Here is a 23,408-nt window from a genome sequence, read left to right as displayed (position 1 = left end):
AGAGCCTATGGATGACAATTAGTCATAAGTCAAACTTCCCCCCAAAAATCTTTAATGTATAAATTGAAATGAAACTGATAATATCAGAAAGTTACAACTCAAAAACGACTTCCACAAAACTACTGTCAGAGAAAACAAGTTTATTTCACTGTACATTTGCTTTATCTGAATCTCAGTTTATTTGAATTATTGGATCGGTAGGTAACATTTGTTCACAAAGTCACACATTGTCAGTGAAATGGTAATGAGTTACTACACATTTACTCTATGTGAATCTCACATGATTTCCTTAAATGTTTTGGATCTGAAGAAAACATTCGCTCACTGTGACACAGAACAATGCTTTATAATATGTTTCACTAGATTCTTTGATCGAGTAAAACTCTTCCCACACAGAGTACAGTTGTGCAGCTTCTCTCCAGTATGAACTCGCTCGTGTGATTTCAGGTTTCCAGAATGAGCAAAACTCTTGTCACAATATGAGCACTTGTAAGGTCTTTCTCCAGTATGAAGTCGCTCATGTGATTTCAGGGTTCCAGACTGAGCAAAACTCTTGTCGCAGTATGAACACTTGTAAGGTCTTTCTCCAGTCTCAAGTTGCTCATGTGTTTTCTGGTGCTGTTTAAAACTATCCAGCCGTGAAAAACTCTTTCCACAGAGAGAACACACATGAGGTCTCTCATCTGAATGAACTTTAACGTGTTGTTTTAGATGTGATGATGAAATAAACTCTTTACCACAGTGATCACAGTTAAATGGTTTTTCTCCAGAGTGAATGTGAAGATGATAATTGAGATCAGCTAAATATGTGTAACTCTTTCCACACTGAGTGCATGTGTACGGCTTCTCTCCAGTGTGAATTCTTAAGTGTGTTTTAAGGCTTCCTTTTTGTGTGAAACCCTTGTCACACTGAGGGCATGTATACGGTTTCTCTCCAGTGTGAATTATCAAGTGTTTGTTAATGTCTCCTTTATTTTGGAAATTCTTTCCACACTGAGTGCATGTATACGGTTTCTCTCCTGTGTGAACTCTCATGTGTCTATTAAGGCCTCCTTTTCTTTGGAAACTCTTTCCACACTGAGTGCAGATGTGCAGCTTTTTGGGTTTTGTTTTTTGTGTTGTAAAGTTATGATGTTCCTCCTCCTCCTCCTCCTCTTCATTCAGTTCTTGTATTTCCTGTTTCACTTCCACCTGGTCTAAAATACACAAAGTTAGAATCAGTTCAGGTGAACGCTGATTTAACAGCAGAAAGCAACAGAGATCAGGTGTCAGATCTTTCATGAATGAATTAATGAATAAATGAGGCACTTATATAGCGCTTTTATATGTACTACACCCAAAGCACTTTACACTGAAGGATCTCTCATCAACCACCACCAGTGTGCAGCATCCACTTGAGACCTCAGTTTAACGTCTCATCCCAAGGACGGTGTCTGTTACAGTAGTGTCCCCATCACTATACTGGGGTGTTAGGGCCCACACAGACCACAGGGTGAGCTCCCCCTGCTGGCCTCTCTAACACCTCTTTCAGCAGAAGCCTGGTTTTCCAAGTTGGTCTCCCATCCAGGTACTGACCAGGCTCAACCCTACTTAGCTTCAGTGGGAAACAAGTCTTGGGCTACACTGTGATATGGCTGCTGGCATGAGGCAAATGTTTGGTCTGTCATTCACTGGTTAATGTAGTTAAAATATTTTTGACAACTGTTATACAAGGTTGAAGTGAACTAAAGATGGCTATTGCTGCGCGTTTAGCTAGAATGCCATACAAAACCAACCCATTGGGCCACTGAATCTGCATTAACGACAACAGTTGGGGCAACAGCCTTAGTCCTAATGGGTTGTTATCATGGCTATCTAAATCCAGTGTTCTGTATTTTGCGTACGTGAGTTTGTTGTAGGTGGCTATTGTAGATGGCTATAAAAAAAATTGTGTACTGTGCTAATTAATTGAGACTTCTTACAGCTCTTACAGGTTGATGGCTTTGTTTGTTTCGTTGCTTCTATTGCTCTGCCCTTTTTTGTAAGTCGCTTTGGATAAAAGCGTCTGCTAAATGATTAAATGTAAAATGTAAATGTAAAGAAGGAAGTGGTGAACCGCCTACAGGGTCATGGGCGGCCAAGGCTCATTGATGCACATGGGAAGTGAAGACTGGACCGTGTACAGACGAGGTGCTGGAGCTCAGATTGCTCAAGAAGTTAATGCTGATTCTGATAGAAAGGTGTCAGAATACACAGAGCATCTCAGTTTGTTGCGTATGGGGCAGCATAGCCGCAGACCAGTCAGGGTGACCATCCTGACTCCTGACCCCGCCGAAAGCACCAACACAGTGGCACGTGAGCATCAAAACAGGACCACGAAGCAATGGAAGAAGGTGGCCTGGTCTGATGGATCTCGTGGACGGCTGGGTGTGTGTGCAAGGCTTACCTAGGGAACACATGGCACCAGGATGCACTATGGGAAGAAGGCAAGCTGGCAGAGGTGGTGTGATGTGTTGGGCAATGTTCTGCTGGGAAACCTTGGGTCCTGCCATCCATGTGGATGTTACTTTGACACGTACCACCTACCTAAGCATTGCTGCAGATCATGTACACCCTTTCATGGAAACAGTATTCCCTGGTGGCTGTGGCTCTTTCAGCAGGATAATGCTCCTGACACAAAGCAAAAATGGTTCAGGAATGGACTTGGCCTCGAAATCTCAATCCAATCGAGCATCTGTGGGATGTGCTGAACAAAAGTTCAATCCATGATGGCCCCACCTTGCAACTTAAAGGATCTGCTGTTAACATCTTGGTGTCAGATACCACAGCACACCTTCAGAGGTCTAGTGGTGGCTAGGCCTCAACGGGTCAAGGCTGTTTTGGCAGCAAAAGGGGAACCAACACAATATTAGGACATAATGTTATGCCTGATCAGGGTATATCAATGATCTTCCATCCGTTTGTCCAGACACTAACATCCAAATGTATGCGGATGATACAGTTATTTATATACATGGGAGCAATGTGTCACAAGTCGCAAATTAACTTACAAAAGCGTGCATGTTTTAGCTTAAATGTAGTGCCAGATGTGGTTATATCAGGGGAAAGCATACAAGTACCATGGTGTTGTAATTGATTCTAGACCTTCTTTTAAGGCTTAAGTTAATTAGGTTTGTCTCCAGGTAAAATTTAGTCTGTCAAATGTATGATATGTCAACAGAGGCTGCATGTTTTATTGTTTAACATCTTGGTCACAAGCGAATACAACTACTCTTAAACCATTCGAATCTCTGTATAAACAGACAATCACTAAAAAATTATTGATACGAAAGAAAAGACAGGACTGCATTATTCCTCTGAGAAAAATTAAATTAGTCAGTCTGTATTTTCAGTCAGAGCCACAAAGGAATGGAACTCCATCCCAACAACATTTAGAAGACTGGATACATATGGTTAAGTTTAATCTCAAAAAATTATTACTTACTAATCAGCGCTCTCAACATTAGTATCTTAAAATTTTGACTTCAGCCTTTTTTAATAATTGCTCTTGGTTTTGGTAACACTTTATTAGATAGTCTACTTTAGACATTCTACTAACTATAAGTAAAGCCTAGTTCAGACTGCACGATTTTCAAACTTGTCGGGTCACTGCTCTTTTCACACTGCATGACTATCTGGGGTAGCATTCACTCACTGCTGTGTTCATACTGACCAATGAATCTGCGACAGAGGGTTTCACACTGCATGACTATACAAGAGGAAGAATCGCCGTCAATCCGAGAGACTTGGAATTGTTTAAAAAATAATAAACTGCACAAAGTTTGCTCCAAATTGTCTGTGCGCTGACTTGTGGAGAAAAAAGTATATTGCGGAGAAAATTGTTGGAGACAGAGGGAGCAAGGCTTGTGTTCTGCTAAGAGCGTTTGAGGTAAATAAATAATTTTATAAATGTGCTGCTGCTGCTACTGGATGTGCAAATGTTTGGGCTTTGTTTCTGTTTGATAGAATTGTAAATATATCTATTAAAATACTAATACTCTGGTCTATAACTCCTTCCTGAACCTCCCAAAGCCCTTTATCTCACTCTCTCATTGGCTGTCGGTCATCACCAATGTAATTTTCAGTCAGAACACATTTCACACAGCAGGAGTTTGAAACGCCGACAGGTCTAGATATTTAGCATGCCAAATATCTCGCGGGCGTCGGCAATTCTCTCTGTTCGTGTCTTTGATCATTCACACGGCGTGATTTTCACTCCCATGCACGAACACCGATTTTCCTATGATCTCGGGCATTTGTCGGCGATTTCGCGAACCCTGTCGGCGAGTCAAAATTGGGGCTAAAATCAGGCAGTGTGGACATTTTCTGTTCATGTATTTTTGAGCATGAATTCAATGTGGAATCATGTACTTGTACTTTCATTTGATAATGTAATATTTTGTCTCCTTTTCTCTTTTGTGTGTTTTAATATAGGATGCTTAGTTTTTGTTTGTTTTTAGAATGGCATTTCTGTTAAGAGTTTACAGATGAAAAATAGCCTTTTTGACCAATTCTGCCACATTTACATCCATGTTTATTAATGTGCATAAAAAATATCCTTTCAAAAAATAAACTTAAGACTAGTAGATAGATGTATAAAGAGCCACCTAGTGGGTAAACCATGGCATTAAAACTTTTAAGTATTATTTTTCCAGACACAAAATTAGTCTTATTTGCTTCTTTGCATTGAAATGTAAAACCCCTTTCTACATTTACATTTAATCATTTAGCAGACGCTTTTATCCAAAGCGACTTACAAAAAAGGGGAGAGCAATAGAAGCTTTCTCTCTTCTAACCTTAAACACAACACTAATTTTAATATAAATAATACAAATATTAGAAAAAATATAATTTAAAGTGATACTATTGAACTCCATGAAGCATGTGACCGTGTGGCGTTTTTTTTAATGGCTCTGGCTTTAACGGAGGCGCTACTATAATCTTTTATGCCATATTAAGTGTGCCAAAACGGCATTTATTGTTGGAATTTCATATTTAAACTTAAATATATGAAAATGTGAAAGCTGAGACTTTGCTTTTATATCAAAAGTAGGGTTGCCATGTAGACGTGAGATTTATTTGGCCAGAATGAGAGTGTGTGACAGATTCTGAAAGCGTGTTTCAGGGCAAATGTGTGAGAGTTGGCAACCACATCTACCAAAGCTGTCATTGATGAGGAATCAAGAATGGACACCAACCTGTTTGTTGCTCAGTATCTTCATGTTTTATTCTGGATGGTTCTGGATCACTCATATCTTCAATCTCCTCTTTAATAAACTCCATCTTTAACAGTCACACAGAGTTCAGCTGCTACACCTGGAGTTTGTCCTTCTCTTGTAGGATGATGTGAATATTCCCAGTATTTATTGGTGAATTGTTGTGGGCGGGTCTTCACTGCAGGTGTGAACTGTGATCACTGTGTTTTGATTCAATCTGCATTTAAAAAGTACAGGCCATAATGTTCAACTGAGCTGCTGATAATCCAAAAGTTCCCTTTTTTTACCTAATTCTGTTGTTGTCAAAAGTAACGACTTCAGTACCTAGTCAGTTCTGAAATTTAAAAACAGGGGGGTAGGGGCTAATGACATTTCATGCATTCTGACTTATTTACACAGTTAAAGAGTTGATTCTCATGCCAAACATTTACAAAAAATGAGTTTGACGTATGATGGAATTTCTGTGCCAAAAATACTCCTTCCAGTGTCTCACACATTTTGGAAAGTTTTTTGGGAGTATGGCCCTGTATGTCATAATAGAGGGCGTAACATTTTTGTATGAACACTTCTCCTGGAAAAGTGCATGTACACACCAACCAGAGCAGGAGAGAATACACCCATCATTCGGGTAACACAAGTTGAGATTTTTTTTTCCAATAATGTCACCAAAGTGTGTTTTTGGTTTTGAGTGGAAGATAACCATGTTCAGCTTCCCAAAGAGCCCAGCGTTAGGGAACAGTGAATTAAGTTTGTTTTCAGGTGTGTTCCCGGCATTTTTGGTGACGAATATTTAATAAGTAAGGACCATTGGATTTGCAGATCGTTGCAGGCGACAAGTGAAACATGTAGTGAATAAAAAGTGAATAATGTGATGCATAACTTTGTGGGTGAGTGGGGGAAGTCATGTTTAATATGATGGTTTCATCCTTAACGTTACATCTAACTCAGATTCTGAGAACTGAGATTCGTCACATAGATTTGTGTTCCAGTGGTAGAGCATTTGTCCGGCAAGTATGTCTGAGGTTCAGAAATCTGCCATCGTATAATTTTTCCCCCCCGTATGGGATGCTGTAGGTACTAGGATCTGAAATTAACACGCACCAAATTGCGGGTGAATTTTGCAATTTGCGGATAACGGTCAATCTACCTGCCACATTGGCAGGTAGCCAATGAGAATTGAGTGATTAATTTGGCAGTTTGAGATGCTGCAACTGCTGTTTCCAGTGTTGTAGTCGAGAGAGAGAGACCAGATCATTCGAGTCTGAGTCAAGATTGATTTAAGAGAGGACTGAGTCCAAGTCAAGACAAAGAACAGAGAAAATTAATAAACAATAGAACGTAATTTGATTAACGTTTTAGCTATGGAGGGTGTGGCACAGAGTGACTGCAGAAAAATTGCAGCCTTTTTAATGCAGTTTTAATGTGCTGGATGGAGAGAGGGTGGGTGGATTCTGTCAGACATTTTTGGGGGGAGATGCTCAGTGTTGAGACTGTCATCATATCTGTATTCATCTTATTATTTAATTAAACAAGATTTGGTGACTGTGACATTTTTGTCCTAATTTGTAAATATTCAAACCCGATTCCCAAAAAGTTGGCACACTGTACGAATTGTGAATAAAAACAGAATGCAATGATGATTTTATTCAGAATACAACACAGATGACATATCAAATGTTTAAAATTAGAAAATGTATAATTTTAATGGAAAAATAAGTTATTTTTAAATTCAAGGCATCAACACATCTCAAAAAAGTTGGGACAGGTCATGTTTCCCACTGTGTGGCATCCGCTCTTCTTTTTATAACAGTCTGCAAACGTCTGGGGACTGAGGAGACGAGTTGCTCAAGTTTAGGAATAGGAATGTTGACCCATTCTTGTCTAATACAGGCTTCTAGTTGCTCAACTATCTTAGAGCTTTTCTTTGTCTCATCTTCCTCTTTATGATGTACCAAATGTTTCCTATGGGTGAAAGATCTGGACTGGGAACATATGTTGTTCTAGAACTTGGATATACCTTTCAGCATTGATGGTGCCTTTCCAGATGTGTAAGCTGCCCATGTCTCACACACTCATGCAACTCCACCCCATCAGAGATGCAAGCTTCTGAACTGAGCGCTGAGAACAACTTGGGTTGTCCTTGTCCTCTTTAGTCTGGATGACATGGCGTCCCAGTTTTCCAAAAAGAACTTCAAATTTTGATTCGTCTGACCACTGAACAGTTTTCCACTTTGCCACAGTACCTTTTAAAAGAGCCTTGGCCCAGAGAAAACATCTGCGCTTCTGGATCATGTTTAGATATGGCTTCTTTTTTGACCTATAGAGTTTTAGCCGGCGACAGCGAATGGCGCGGTGGATTGTGTTCATCAATGTTTTCTGGAAGTATTCCTGAGCCCATGCTGTGATGTCCATTCCAGTATCATTCCTGTGTGTGATGCAGTGCCGTCTAAGAGCTGAAGATCACGGGCATCCAGTCTGGTTTTGCGGCCTTGACCCTTACGCACAGAGATTGCTCCAGATTCTCTGAATCTTTGATGATATTATGCACTGTAGATGATGACAACTTCAAACTCTTTGCAATTTTTCTCTGAGAAACTCCTTTCTGATATTGCTATTTTTTGCTGCACCATTGGGGGAATAAGTGATCCTCTGCCCATCTTGACTTCTGAGAGACACTGCCACTCTAAGAGGCTCTTTTTATACCCAATCATGTTGCCAATTGACCTAATAAGTTGCAAATTGGTCCTCCAGCTGTTCCTTACATGTACATTTAACTTTTACGGCCTGTTATTGGTACCTGTCCCAACTTTTTTGGAACGTGTAGCTCTCATAAAATACAAAATGAGCCAATATTTGGCATGACATTTCAAAATGTCTCACTTTCAACATTTGATATGCTATTTATATTCTATTGTGAATAAAATATAAGTTTATGAGGTTTGTCAATTATTGCATTCCTTTTTTATTCACAATTTGTACAGTGTCCCAACCCTTTTTGAATCAGTCTTGTATTAAAATGACAGTTGAAACAAATAATGTAGCAATGTGACTTTCTGGAAAGCGAGATCACTATAGCTTGATGGCATGTGGACAGAGCATAAATAGAAGCGAGAGCAGGCGGGTCACGGATGTGGGAGAGAACCTGGTGATAGTCTTTGCACTAATGTTAGTCTCATGTGCAATTGCGCACAAGAACATCACCAATCATTGGATGTGTACAGGTCCTTCTCAAAAAATTAGCATATGGTGATAAAGTTCATTATTTTCATAATGTAATGATAAAAATTAAACTTTCATATATTTTAGATGCATTGCACACCAACCGAAATATTTCAGGTCTTTTATTGTTTTAATACTGATGATTTTGGCATACAGCTCATGAAAACTCTCAAAAAAAATAAAAAAAAACTCAAAAAAAATTGCATATTTCATCCGGCCAATAAAATAAAAGTGTTTTTAATACAAAAAAAGTCACCCTTCAAATAATTATGTTCAGTTATGCACTCAATACTTGGTCGGGAATCTTTTGCAGAAATGACTGCTTCAATGCGGCGTGGCATGGAGGCGATCAGCCTGTGGCACTGCTGAGGTGTTATGGAGGCCCAGGATGCTTCGATAGCGGCCTTAAGCTCATCCAGAGTGTTGGGTCTTGCGTCTCTCAACTTTCTCTTCACAATTTCCCACAGATTCTCTATGGGGTTCAGGTCAGGAGAGTTGGTTTACTGACCATGGTATTACTGTGCTCAATTGGCCTGCCATTTACATTTTACATTTAATCATTTAGCAGACGCTTTTATCCAAAGCGACTTACAAAAAAGGGCAGAGTAATAGTAGCAACGAAACAGACAAGGCCAACAACCTGCAAGATCTGTAAGAAATCTCAAATAATTAGCACAGTACACCATTTTTTTTGTTTTTTTTTGTTTTAAGACATCTACAACAAAAACTCACGTACGCAAAATGCCGAACACTGGATTTTGATAGCTATAATAACAACCCATTAGGACTAAGGCTGTTGCCCCAACTGTTGTCGTTAATGCAGATTCAGTGGCCCAATGAGTTGGTTTTGTATGGCATTCTAACTAAACGCGCAGCAATAGAAATCTACAACAAAAACTCACGTACGCAAAATACAGTACACCGGATTATGATAGTTATGATAACTATGTAACATACCCGCCTGAAGGCACAAATCCGGATGAGAGACGTAGATATGATCCAGGAGTGTGCGCTTTTGGTCGTTGCTGTGGTGATCAGTAAGTGCTATTCTGTATTGGTCAAGTGCAATTGGAAAAGATGTGTCTTAAGATGTTTTTTAAAAATGGCTACAGACTCGGCAGCACGAATTGAGATCGGCAGGTCATTCCACCAGGTGGGAACGGTCCAGGAAAATGTCCGTGAGAGCGATTTCATGCCTCTTTGGGATGGAACCACGAGGCGCCGCTCACTCGCAGAACGCAAGCTTCTGGAGGGTGTGTAAGTCTGAACAAGTGAGTTTAGGTATATTGGTGCAGAGTCAGTGGTTGTTTTGTAGGCGATACCTAGTGCCTTGAATTTGATGCGAGCAGCCATTGGCAACCAGTGCAGTTTGATGAGGAGAGGCGTAACATGCGCTCTCTTCGGCTCATTAAAGACCACTCTCGCCGCTGCAGCATTTGCCAGTGGTTTGGGCACTGTGAGCAGGTGCCAGGTCGTGCTGAAAAAAATATACATCTCCATAAAGCTTTTCAGCAGATGGAAGCATGAAGTGCTCCAAAATCTCCTCATAGCTAGCTGCATTGACCCTGCCCTTGATAAAACACAGTGGACCAACACCAGCAGCTGACATGGCACCCCAGACCATCACTGACTGTGGGTACTTGACACTGGACTTCAGGCATTTTGGCATTTCCTTCTCTCCAGTCTTCCTCCAGACTCTGGCACCTTGATTTCCGAATGACATGCAAAATTTGCTTTCATACGGAAAAAGTACTTTGGACCACTGAGCAACAGTCCAGTGCTGCTTCTCTGTAGCCCAAAAGTGTCTTGACCTGGGGAATGCGGCACCTGTAGCCCATTTCCTGCACACGCCTGTGCACGGTGGCTCTGGATGTTTCTACTCCAGACTCAGTCCACTGCTTCCGCAGGTCCCCCAAGGTCTGGAAACGGTCCTTCTCCACAATCTTCCTCAGGGTCCGGTCACCTCTTCTCGCTGTGCAGTGTTTTTTGCCACACTTTTTCCTTCCCACAGACTTTCCTTCCCACTGTCCCAACAGCCTATTTGTTCAGAATATTATGCTAATTTTTTGAGACAGGAATTTTGGGTTTTAATGAGCTGTATGCCAAAATCATCAGTATTAAAACAATAAAAGACCTGAAATATTTCAGTTGGTGTGCAATGAATCTAAAACATATGAAAGTTACATTTTTATCATTACATTATGGAAAATAATGAACTGTATCACAATATGCTATGGTGGTCAAAAAAGTTAATTTCAGGCCCTGGTAGGTACTCAAGATTAGCAGAGATTGGCTGAAACTTGTTTCTGTGTGTGCTTCCCCCACTCAACAGCGCTCAAAGCTTCACATTATTTACATTTCGGTACTTTTGACAACACTACCTCATTTCCTTATGGTGATGTCTGAGATCTGCTGTAAATTGGCACATTAAGCTCATTTTATTGGTGTCAACAGACTGAAACAAACTAGACGATAATTACCTTTAAAATTTCACTTCAGTTCTTGTCTTTGCTCTTTCACTTCCATCGAGTCTGAAATAAACATATTAAGTAGTTAGAATCAGTTCATGGAGGATTAATGTGAATATTCAAGTGAACCCTGATTTAATAACAGAAAACAAGAGATCATGGGCCTGTACCATTAAGCCAGTTTTGCTGGCTAGCCAGGTAAGTTTCAGTTTATATTGTAACTTAAGCTCCACAGCTAACCTGTTCCGTGGCAGGCTATGTTCGGGATAAGAGATCTCAAACTGAATTTGAACCAATCAGCTGTGAGCAAAGGGACATGCCTGATGAAATAAAGTCACTCTCCCAGTTTCTCTTGGACCTCATGGAAAATATTTTTTAGTCTGTGTAAATGCATTTAAATTCTTTATATAATTCAATCTCTTAATCTTCAGCAAGAGTTTTAAATCACGGTGGCTCTCTTGCGAGAAATGAGTCACATTTTCTCTGTGTTGAAAAGTATGTTATTGGCTGGTCACTGCTGATTTCACACTTTCATGTGCATGCGCTCCACAAACTCAGGATCAAAGCCTGAGTTGACAGTGAAAGCTGATAATCAGCATCATGGTACCAACAAAGCCGGATTTGATTTGTTTGGTTTGTCAACCAAAAACTAATCCAGTAACCCTGAGTTTGTTCAACTGCCATCATGGTACTGGCCCCATGAAGCTATCAAAAATCAGATTTATGATGAGCAAAAGGTTAGTTCTGTCACTGTCTTGGTAATACAGTCCAAATTTGAATAACAACTGCTGTACAACATTATGTTTATTATTATTTAAACTGATTGAAACCATTCATAAATATGTCAGACATGAAGGTAACTAAATAATTAATGGGTTAGTTCACCCAAGAAATAAAATTAGACCATTAATTACTCACCCTCAAGTCATCCTAGGTGTATATGACATTCTTCTTTTAGACAAATCAGTTATATTAAAAATGCTGTGGCTCTTCAAAGCTTTATAATGGCATTGAATGTCATTTTAGAAGTCCATAAAAGTGCATCTATCCATCATATAACTGCTCCACGCAGCTCAGGGTGGTTAATAAAGGCCTGCTGAAGCGAAGTGACCTGTTTGTGTAAGAAAAATAAGAAATTTTTTAAAACTTTATAGACTGAAATAACAAGCGTACGGCAGTCAGCGGTACGCGAGTTGACTTGCACTAAAAGAGTAACCCTTGACCATTGAAGCACTAAGTATAGAGCAAAACAAACATAGCGCTTAAGGTTACTCTTTTAGCACAAGTCGACTCTCCAGAAGTTAGTTATTTTAGTCTATAAAGTTTTAAATATTTTTCTTACACAAACATACCACTTCCCTTCAGAAGGCCTTTATCAACCCCCTGGAGCCGTGTGTAGCAGATATATGATGGATAGATGCACTTTTATGGATTTTATAAGCAACATAACCATTCACTGCCATTATAAAGCTTTGAGGAGCCACATTTTTAATATAACTCATCTAAAAGAAGAACAGCATATACACTTAGAATAAGATGGTGAACTAACCCTTTAAACAAGAGAATCTGGTGATTCGGAATAATTAATGTTTTGTCATTGAATTTGTCACTTTCATCAAATTACCTACCAGTGAATGCAATCAAAACATATTGTAAATATGTAGTGTATTTCACCCATCACCACAAATTAACCACAGGCTCTTCTGGGACCACATCTGCCGTTTATTGAGCGAGAACAGACAATCAACACACACACGCACACACACACACACACAGTCCCGTCCCCTTTAACAGTTAACGTTACTGCAATTCATCTAATAGCCTACACAGGCCACAGATGCGGCTACAAACATACATTTAACATCACAATGAAATCTACACACATTTACAACACTAAACGACATTTAACGTCACACAGACTCAATCCACCAAAATTTTATGTGGAGAAATGTATTAACAGGGAAAACCCCGTGCTATAATTCGGCGCGCAGGCGGCAAAATAAAACAAACAATACATCAAATTGTTGGCATAAATAAACTTCCGTTTTATGCCAATTATATAATTAATACCAACTCGCAAATTCACTTAACACAGCTTATTTTCACTCTTTAATGCACGGCTGAGAGACCTACCTGACTCTCTCCAGTCACGGGCTGTTCTGACTGAGCATGCGCGACCAGTCTATAACAAATGACGTCACTCACAGAACGAACTCAGTTTGATGGCATTTTAAAACATTTGCAAATCGAGAAAACCACCAACCATATTTTTCAGTATGTTTAACATTTTACAGCTCCTATTATCTTCTAATTACATAAATGGATTCTTGTACAATCAGGAAATAATACAGTGCTGAATAGGTCAATTGCATGTCTTTTTCAAGCAGATTTTGCAACGTAATTACCCAGTAAGGAAAGATACATAGAATTATTGACACTGTAATAATTATTTTGAAGCTGAAGCTTCAAACACCACCTTTTATAGCTTGTAAGGGTTCAGTTTGAGCAGATGTTTTATACCATCATCACAGTGCTCCTATCACAGTATGCTGATCATCTGGCTCATATTCACCATCTCAGACATATTTTGAGATGGATTGTCGTGCCTTAACTGCAATGTCTAGTATTGCATTAGCATTGTATCCTTCACGTGATGGGCTTTTTATAAATGTTGACTTTTCAGTTTTATCAGTGAAAGAAAACGTGCCTAATAATTCTGCACATGGTGAATATTTTTATGTTAGTAAAACATATAGTTGCTAAACTGTGTGAGAAGAATGTTCCAGAATAAGATTTACAGAATAACATTTATTATACAGAGCCTATTGATGACAATTTGTCATAATAAATATTGCAATTATATTCATTTATATTCAGGCTTACTTACGTACAGTAAGGCAAGGTTATTACATTAGCCTGTATACTAAAATGTGATTTATTGTCACACTATTTATGGTGTAGGACAACTAGATTGCAAATGTGTATTAATTAGTTTATAGGTTTGTGGACATTTATACACAATTTGCAAGCAGTTGTCTAATGATTGTTTGTTTTATTCCGCCTTTACAGTGTTTATTGGAAATTTAAACCTTTATAAAAATAGGTTTCTGAGAGTAAACTGCATCTGTTCAGCTGGTAATGCTACATAAAAGACAAGTCAAAAAGTAAACAAACGACTTCCAAAAGAATAATGTCACAGAACACACATTTATTTCACTACACATTTGCTTTATCTGAATCTCATTGTTTATTTGAAGTGTCGGATCTGAAAACCTTTGCTCACTGTGACAGAACAATGCTTTATATATAATATGAGTCTCTAGATACTTTGATTTAGTGAAACTATTCTCACACTGAGTACAGTGCTACGGCTTCTCTCCAGTATGAACTCGCTCATGTGATTTCAGAGATTCAGACTGAGTAAAACTCTTCTCACAGTATGAACATTTGTAAGGTCGTTCTTTAGTATGAACGCGCTCGTGTGATTTCAGAGATCCAGACCGAGTGAAACCCTTGTCACAGTATGAGCACTTGTAAGGTCTTTCTCCAGTATGAATTATTTGGTGCAGTTTCAGGTTGCCAGCTGTAGTAAAGCTCTTCCCACAGTCAAAGCACATATACTCTCTTACTTCATCATGTGTTTTCTGGTGCAGTTTAAAATGATCCAGCCTTGAAAAACTCTTTCTACAGAGAGAACACACATGAGGCTTCTCATCTGAATGGACTGTCAGGTGTTTTTTTAGCTGTGATGATGAAATAAACTCTTTACCACACTGATCGCAGTTAAATGGTTTTTCTCCAGAGTGAATGCGCAGATGATAATTGAGATTAGTTAAATGTGTGAAACTCTTTCCACATTGAGTGCATGTATACGGTTTCACTCCAGTGTGAACTCTCATGTGTGTATTAAGGTGTCCTTTATGTGTGCACCTCTTTCCACACTGAGGGCAGGTGTGCAGCTTTTTGGCTTTTGTTCTTTGAGTTGTAACGTTATGATGTTCCTCCTCTTCCTTTACTTCATTCAGTTCTTTTCTTTCCCATTTCACTTCCACCTGGTCTAAAATACGCATCAAGATAGAATCAGTTCAAGTGAACCCTGATTTAATAGCAGAAAGCAACAGAGATCAGGTATCAGATCTTTCATGGGGCAAAGTTTTGTTTTGTTTTGTAATTAAAATTTTAATATAGTTAACAATATGCTTGACAAGTAATATACAGGTGCTCGTCATATAATTAGAATATCATTGAAAAGTTGATTTATTTCACTAATTCCATTCAAAAAGTTAAACTTGTATATTACACTCACCTAAAGGATTATTAGGAACACCACACTAATACTGTGTTTGACCCCCTTTCGCCTTCAGAACGCTTTAATTCTATGTGGCATTGATTCAACAAGGTGCTGAAAGCATTCTTTAGAAATGTCGGCCCATATTGATGGGATCGCATCTTGCAGTTGATGGAGATTTGTGGGATACACATCCAGGGCACGAAGCTCCCGTTCCACCACATCCCAAAGATGCTCTATTGTGTTCAGATCTGGTGACTGTGGGGGCCATTTTAGTTCAGTGAACTCATTGTCATGTTCAAGAAACCAATTTGAAATGATTCGAGCTTTGTGACGTGGTGCATTATCCTGCTGGAATTAGCCATCAGAGGATGGGTACATGGTGGTCATAAAGGGATGGACATGGTCAGAAACAATGCTCAGGTAGGCCATGGCATTTAAACGATGCCCAATTGACACTAAGGGGCCAAAAGTGTGCCAAGAAAACATCCCCAACACCATTACACCACCAGCCTGCACAGTGGTAACAAGGCATGATGGATCCATGCTCTCATTCTGTTTATGACATATTCTGACTCTATCATCTGAATGTCTCAACAAAAAAACGAGACTCATCAGACCAGGCAACATTTTTCCAGTCTTCAACTGTCCAAATTTGGTTTGCTTGTGCAAGTTGTAGCCTCTTTTTCCTATTTGTAGTGGAGATGAGTGGTACCTGGTGGGGTCTTCTGTTGTTGTAGCCCATCCACCTCGAGGTTGTATGTTGTGGCTTCACAAATGCTTTGCTGCATACCTCGGTTGTAACGAGTGGTTATTTCAGTCAAAGTTGCTCTTCTATCAGCTTGAATCAGTCGGCCCATTCTCCTCTGACCTCGAGCATCAACAAGGAATTTTCACCCACAGGACTGCCGCATACTGGATGTTTTCCCCTTTTCAAACCATTTTTTTAAAACCCTAGAAATGTTTGTGCGTGAAAATCCGAGTAACTGAGCAGATTGTGAAATACTCAGAGCGGCCCGTCTGGCACCAACAACCATGCCACGCTTAAAATATTTTAAATCACCTTTCTTTCCCATTCTGACATTCAGTTTGGAGTTCAGGAGATTGTCTTGACCAGGACCACAGCCCTAAATGCATTGAAGCAACTGCCTTGTGATTGGTTGATTAGATAATTGCATTAATGAGAAACTGAACAGGTGTTTCGAATAATCCTTTAGGTGACTGTATATTCATTCATTACACACAGACTGATATATTTGAAATGTTCATTTCTTTTATTTTTGATGATTATAACTGACAACTAAGGAAACTCCCAAATTCAGTATCTCAGAAAATTAGAATATTAAGACGAAAACAAAGAAAAGATTTTTAGAAATCTTGGCCAACTTAAAAGTATGAACATGAAAAGTATGAGCATGTACAGCACTCAATACTTAGTTGGGGCTCCTTTTGCCTGAATTACTGCAGCAATATGGCGTGGCATGGAGCCAATCGGTCTGTGGCACTGCTCAGGTGTTGAGAGCCCAGGTAGTTTTGATATTGGCCTTCAGCTCTAATGAATTGTTGGGTCTGGCATATCGCATCTTCCTCTTCACAATACCCCATATATTTTCTATGGGATTAAATACAGGCGAGTTTACTGGCCAATTAAGAACAGGGATACCATGGTCCTTAAACCAGGTACTGGTTGCTTTGCACTGTGTGCAGGTGCCAAGTCCTGTTGGAAAATGAAATCTGCATCTCTATAAAGTTGGTCAGAAGCAGGAAGTATGAAGTGCTCTAAAACTTCCTGGTATACAGCTGTGTTGACCTTGGACCTCAGAAAACACAGTGGACCAACACCAGCAGATGACATGGCACCCCAAACCATCACTGACTGTTGAAACTTTACACTGGACCTCAAGCACCGTAGATTGTATGCCTCTCCTCCTTTCCTCCAGACTTTGGGGCCCTGATTTCCAAAGAAAATGCAAAATTTACTTTCATTAGAGAACATAACTTTGGACCACTCAGCAGCTGTCCAGTCCTTTTTGTCTTTAGCCCAGGCGAGACGCTTCTGACACTTTCTGATGTTCAAGAGTGGCTTGACACAAGGAATGCGACAGCTGAAACCCATGTCTTGCACACGTCTGTGCGTAGTGGTTCTTGAAGCACTGACTCCAGTTGCAGTCCACTCTTTGTGAATCTCGCCCACATTTTTGAATGGGTTTTGTTTCACAATCCTCTCCAGGGTGCGGGTATCCCTATTGCTTGTACACTTTTTTTTTTAACAAATCTTTTCCTTTCCTTTGCCTCTCTATTAATGTGCTTGGACACAGAGCTCTGTGAACAGCCAGCCTCTTTTGCAATGACATTTTGTGTCTTAGACTGAGAGATCATTTAAAAGCCTTTGCAGGTTTTGAGTTAATTAGCTGATTAGATTGTGGCACCAGGTGTCTTCAATATTTAACCTTTTCACAATATTCTAATTTTCTGAGATATTGAATTTGGGATTTTTCTTAGTTGTCAGTTATAATCATCAAAAATTAAAAGAAATAAACATTTGAAATATATCAGTCTGTGTCTAATGAATGAATATAACATACAAGTTAGACATGTATCGGTAATGCGATATATCACGGTAATGAATATGGACGATATTGTTATCGTGGGCACCTCAAAATACCATAAATAATCATTTATTAACAATTTGTAAAAAATGTATTATGCACTTAAGAATACTTTGCCCATCGATCGTATAAAATGCTCAACACTGCTGTATTCTTTGTCAAAGGGACACGTCCTCAGATGTAAACAAGTCCAACATGCATTTGCAGATGGCTGAACGAGTGAAGGAGAGCAAGGGAACACTTTCTGACAGCAGAGGGCCTTGATGGAACTGCAGAATGCAGCGATTACCCCGGAAACCACACAAACAAACCAACTGCGCTAGTGAATTTCGTGATAATAAAAAAAAAAAGCTTCAGCAATTAATCGCAACATGAAAATTGATACCGGCACGGCTAATACAAGTTTCACTTTTTGAATGGAATAATGGAAATTAATCAACTTTTTGATGATATTCTAACTATATGACCAGGACCTGTATACAAGCTTATTATCATTTAGATGCATTTTTCTATCATTTATCATCCATATACTGCACACTAATTCACATCTACCAAAGCAGTCAACAATGAAGAATCAAGAATGGACACCAACCTGTTTGTTCCTCAGTATCTTCATGTTTTATTCTGGATGGTTCTGGATCTCTCATGTCTTCAATCTCCTCTTTAATAAACTCCATCTTTAACAGTCACACAGATTTCAGCTGCTACACTTGGAGTTTGTCCTTCTCTTGTAAGATGATGTGAATATTCCCATTGGTGAATTGCTGTGGGAGATCACTTTGTTTTGATTCAATCTGCATTTAAAAAATACAGGCCATAATGTTTAACTGAGCTGCTGAAGAGCCAAAAGTTCCCTGTTTTCACCTCATTGAATGCACCGATATGAACATTTTGGCTGATACAGATAACTGATAATTATTTATATTTCAAAACCCATAACTGATATATTGGCCGATAAATTTAAATGCAAATTTTAATTAACTTTGAGAGCCTGATTACAAAAAAGCTCACCATTAAAAATAGGGATGTTAACCGATGACTTTTTGACCGATGGTTGAACGTATCAACGTTACCCGATCAAAGTTGTCGGTTAATTCTCTAAATTAGGCTATTATAGACAGTGGACTAAACGCTACTACAGTTAGCCATCTAATTCCAAAATCTTTTTGTGTGAAGTGAACAAATCCCTCACACTCAATTTTTCATAACTCGCCTGTTTGTACTTAATAAACCAATAAAAACATTTGGCGCGTGGTCACAGAGTTTGGGTTTGCGCGCTCACAAGGTTTTGCTAAAACACTCGAGGTTAGAGCCAGGGCAGACGACAGTATGAAGCGTGCGTTCCGCATAAGATGGGCATACATTTGGAAATATATTACATCTACATTTCAGTGGTAACACATAAGGTCATCATCTTTCTTTATTATTGTTAGCACTACCTCGAACTAAAGCGCCGTCTCTTCGTCATTTTCTTAAACGAGCCGCAGCAATATTTCAAATGAGCTTCTAACGCTAGACAAATGCCTTAATTTTCAACACGATCACCTTGTACCCAAACCATTTCGAAATTAAGGAGCCATTTGTTTGTCGATTACAAACAAGCTCCTCTGCGCCGCATTTGCGGGACTTTCGCACTGTAGGGGATTTTGGAAGGGAGGCGGCGGTGCCGGGACAGTGTGTGTGTGAGAGCGGCAGAGAGATCATAGAGAGATGCGACAGAGTTACGAAATTGCAGGCGCAGTTCGCGGCTGTTATTTCAAATAGCAAAGCATATTTTAAACTAACCGGTTAACCGGTTTCAACCGGCTAATGAGGCTCAGTGGTCGGTCAAGAAAATATTAAATTTTTGCCATCCCTAAATACAAAGCCCTGTGCCAAATACTTCAACATTAATCAAACATTTAACGTACCTATTTGAACCAGTGTAAGATTCCTCAACTTTTCAAACATATTTTACACTCCTATGGCCAACTTACTTTATTAAAAAATGGTGACACTTTACAATAAGGTTTAATTTTGTTAGCATTAGATAACCAGCAATAAATGAACAATACTTCTAGAGGATTTATTAATCTTAGGTCATGTTAATCTCAACATTTTCAGATCCAATGTTGTGTCTGTTAACATTAGGTAATGTACCAATGTTTGGTAACAAACACTAACATTTTATTACTAAAATTCGCAAAGGTTATTGCTCTCTGTTTGTTCGGGTTAGTTAATGCATTAACAAATGAAAGCTTATTTGTAAAATGTTATATAAGTGTATATATATATATATATAAACAAAAAAAACTAAATAGTGCAAACAAGTTATTTGACAGCATTGCTGAGGCTGCATATAAAGAATCAAAATGCATGTGCCATGCATGAAATCGCAGACCAGTACAATGAAGCGCTTTACTGCATCGTTAATTAACTCAACCAAATGCATCCTATATGAGATTATTTACACAGATAAAACATAATATTACAATTTACAATGGCACAAAAGGCTGTGGATGCACAAGCGAACTTGACTGTGTTTGTCATGAAGGTGTAACTCCATGGACACGCTCTTCCCTGAACAAACGCGTGGAAACACTGTCCTTTTACTGAAATTTCTCATTATAATTTTATGTAGTTTATGTGTCAGACTTGCCCTACACATGTTGCACATAACTGTATTTTCCTTTTCAAAGTGATTCCAATCATATTTGAGCAATTCAAACCCATCTTGGCAGACAGCGCGTCTGTCTATCTATCGGCTCGAATATATTGGTCAAACGTTCTTATCGGCAGTGTCGGGCAGTAGCGAGCTACAATTAGCGACGCTACTAGCTTAACTACATTTTTCAGTAGCTTGTCAGTAGCTCAGTTACTTTTAAAACAGTGTAGCTTTTCCAGTAGCTAGCTACATTATACAGCAAGTAGCGGAGTAGCGCGACCAAAAGCTACATCCTGTTTTTGGGTTTTGAATCTGACAACCGACGAGAACGAGCGGAGCTGAGCGGTGTGACGGAAGCTCAGCTTGCAGACGCGCTTCACTCATATAAGCTGCTCAGCGGTAAAACAACATTGTAAATAAACCAAAACTCAGGCAGGCTACTTGCCTCACAGACATGAGATATATCATGTGTAGGCTATAGAAAGCTTGAAATGTACACTTTTAACTATTAACGAAACTATTCGAAATGAAAATTCGAAGGCAAGCAAAGCGCCTGCACTGTTTACGCAAGCAGCTCATGAGACTCACAGCGGTTCTGTTCAGAATGCTGCGCTCCACTGCATGTGCTGTGAGTTTAACCTGCGTTTTAGACTAATCCTTACTAGGGTGACCATGCCCCACTTTTTTATTTTATTTTTTTAATCCTAACCAATGGTTGAAAAGAAAGTAGTAAACACAGTAGGTTAACAATTGTGACGGCTGTCAATTAAAATGTGGGTAGGTGACTTATTCCATGTGGTCCCTGTCAGAAAACAACTAGATAATTCGGTAAATTGGTTATATTGTTAATATATAATATAAATGAATATATAAGACTGTCAATTAACTAATTTCATGTTGCTTTATATTGTATTTGTTCATTATTTATTTTGTTGGATTTTAGTTGGACTTGGTCAGCTCTATTTCAAAAACAGTTTATCTGCCTGATGCCTGCTGCCTTTGGCCTCAGTGATGTTGAATTTAAATGATATGTAAAATAAAGACATGTTATGTTACATTGTGATATAATGGTGTTTTCTGGGAGGGACTAAATAACAAAATATGTTAATCAGCTGAAAGGCAGAATATAAATGTTTTTTTATTAACTTAGACATTATATAACAGTTTCAGGTTATGTTTTAGTGTCGTTAACATTTCTCAAACTGTCCCACACAAACTTAGTAATCATCCCACATTTGGTTTGTTTGATGGTGGTAAACCTAATCCTGACTCATGAGTATTTAATTTAAATTGCATACAGTTTGTTCTTGAACTGATGTTAAATTTTTAGCCATGTTGGACTTTGACACTCAGTTTAAGATATAGGCTATATTCGATTATTGTGTGTATCAAATAGTTTACAAAATCAAATGATTCTGAAAGTTTTTGCCTTTGAAATTAATGGGGGGAAAAGTTTCCCAATCAACTTGAATTCGCACTATACTCTTTGAAATCAATTGCATTGCATTATGTTGCTTGAAATCCCAAATAGTATAGCATTATTCATTAATTATTCAGTTATTTGTCATTGTAAAAAAACAAAAAAAAACCAAAATGTAGCTAGCTACTTTTTGCTCATAACTTGTAGTGGAGCTAACTACTTTTTCAAAATGGTAGCTTGAATGTAACTTAACTACTTTAACTTACTTTTACTTATTGTTTCAAAGTAGCTTCCCCAACACTGCTTAACGGACTGATAACGATAACATCAAAAATTATAATATATCGTCCGATAACGATATGTTGCCGATATATCGTGGATCCCTACCTTATTCATTATTGTGATGTCTGAGATCTGCTGTAAATTGGCACATTAAGCACATTTTATTGGTGTCAACCGGCTGAAACAAACTAGAGGATCATCACCTTTGAAATTTCACTTGAGTTCTTGTCTTTGCTCTTTCACTTCCATCGTGTCTGAAATAAAACAATGATAATTTAAAATCAGTTCAAGGAACACAAATGTGAAGATTCAAGCGAACCCCAACTTAATGACAGAAAACAAGTGAGATCATGTGTCTGTCTATCAAATATCAGATCTATGATGAGCCAAAGTTTAGTTCTGTCATTCTCTCAAAATGTGAAGGAGAACTGCACAAGATTATGATCTAAGTGCATTTGTCATATATCCCTAGACTATTTTGTTATTTTTAACCGCTCTTATGATTATCTAACAATATTATCTATATATAGATTTGATTTACAAAAACATTCACATCCAACTGTTATTTGTGTTATCAACATATTTAACTAACCTTACACATATATTCAATAAAAGTTTGACTGAATCCAGTATATGACGCTAGTTACGTGTTTGTTTACCTCTTGAGGTTTGTCCGTTCTCTCATCTATCTTCACTTCTTCAGGTCCGCGCTCTCCAGCTGCCGCAAACGCGCTCTCAGCTGTCGTGAACACGTACATTGAGCAGCAAATGTTACTTGCTTGTTTCCTCCAGGGGGCGCTCGGTGACTCCAAACAACCGAGAGAAACAAAAGCAGCTCCACGTTAACCGAGCTGCTAAAAACATCTGTCTCATTCCAGTATAGATCCAGCTTCATTTAATTTATCAAGCTGAGACAAACTTTTAAAATCTATGTTTTAAAATATTTTCCTGCCTCAGAATTAGCTATAACAGTTTTATAACATTTATTATACAGAGCCTATGGATGGCACAAGTCAACAATATTATTTCACAAACCTGAAGTGAAATAGTGAGTGTGAGAAATGTGTTAATTTATAAATAAATGACGTCTATGGAAAAAATCTTTAATGTGTAACTGGTAACTCCAGTTATGAGAGACTTAATTATGTGCTTTGTAGATTTATGGATTTATACACGGACAGCAGGCAGCAGTTTCCCTCTTCTTTTATTCCTCTTAGAGGGGGAATCACCCTTGTTTTCTCCCA

General features: G+C 38.7%; 1 protein-coding gene across 1 annotated transcript; it reads right to left on the bottom strand.

The window, feature by feature from the left end:
* Window positions 1–120: 120 nt before the first annotated feature.
* LOC137084562 (zinc finger protein 271-like) lies at window positions 121–22,909 on the bottom strand. Its single transcript, XM_067450853.1, has 7 exons — window positions 22,824–22,909; window positions 22,368–22,418; window positions 18,411–18,612; window positions 14,291–14,978; window positions 13,055–13,103; window positions 5,217–5,301; window positions 121–1,196 (listed from the first exon to the last, which is right to left on the bottom strand). The coding sequence occupies exons 3-7, from the start codon at window positions 18,493–18,495 to the stop codon at window positions 322–324; spliced, it is 1,782 nt and encodes a 593-aa protein (XP_067306954.1). The 5' UTR covers window positions 18,496–18,612; window positions 22,368–22,418; window positions 22,824–22,909; the 3' UTR covers window positions 121–321.
* Window positions 22,910–23,408: the final 499 nt, after the last annotated feature.

The sequence above is a fragment of the Pseudorasbora parva genome, chromosome 8 (genome assembly GCF_024679245.1).
Source record: "Pseudorasbora parva isolate DD20220531a chromosome 8, ASM2467924v1, whole genome shotgun sequence".
NCBI lineage: Eukaryota > Metazoa > Chordata > Actinopteri > Cypriniformes > Gobionidae > Pseudorasbora > Pseudorasbora parva.
Note: the sequence above shows the minus strand (reverse complement) of the source record. Positions and strands in the feature narration are given on the sequence as shown.

Coding starts and splice junctions, on each gene's coding strand:
- LOC137084562 (XM_067450853.1), bottom strand. CDS start 18,495: ATGGAGTTTATTAAAGAGGAGATTGAAGACATGAGAGATCCAGAACCA. Junction 13,104..14,290: donor GTTCATACTGGAGAGAAGCC/GTAGCACTGTAC, acceptor CATTTGTTATAG/ACTGGTCGCGCATGCTCAGT. Junction 1,197..5,216: donor AGATACTGAGCAACAAACAG/GTTGGTGTCCAT, acceptor TGTGTATTTTAG/ACCAGGTGGAAGTGAAACAG.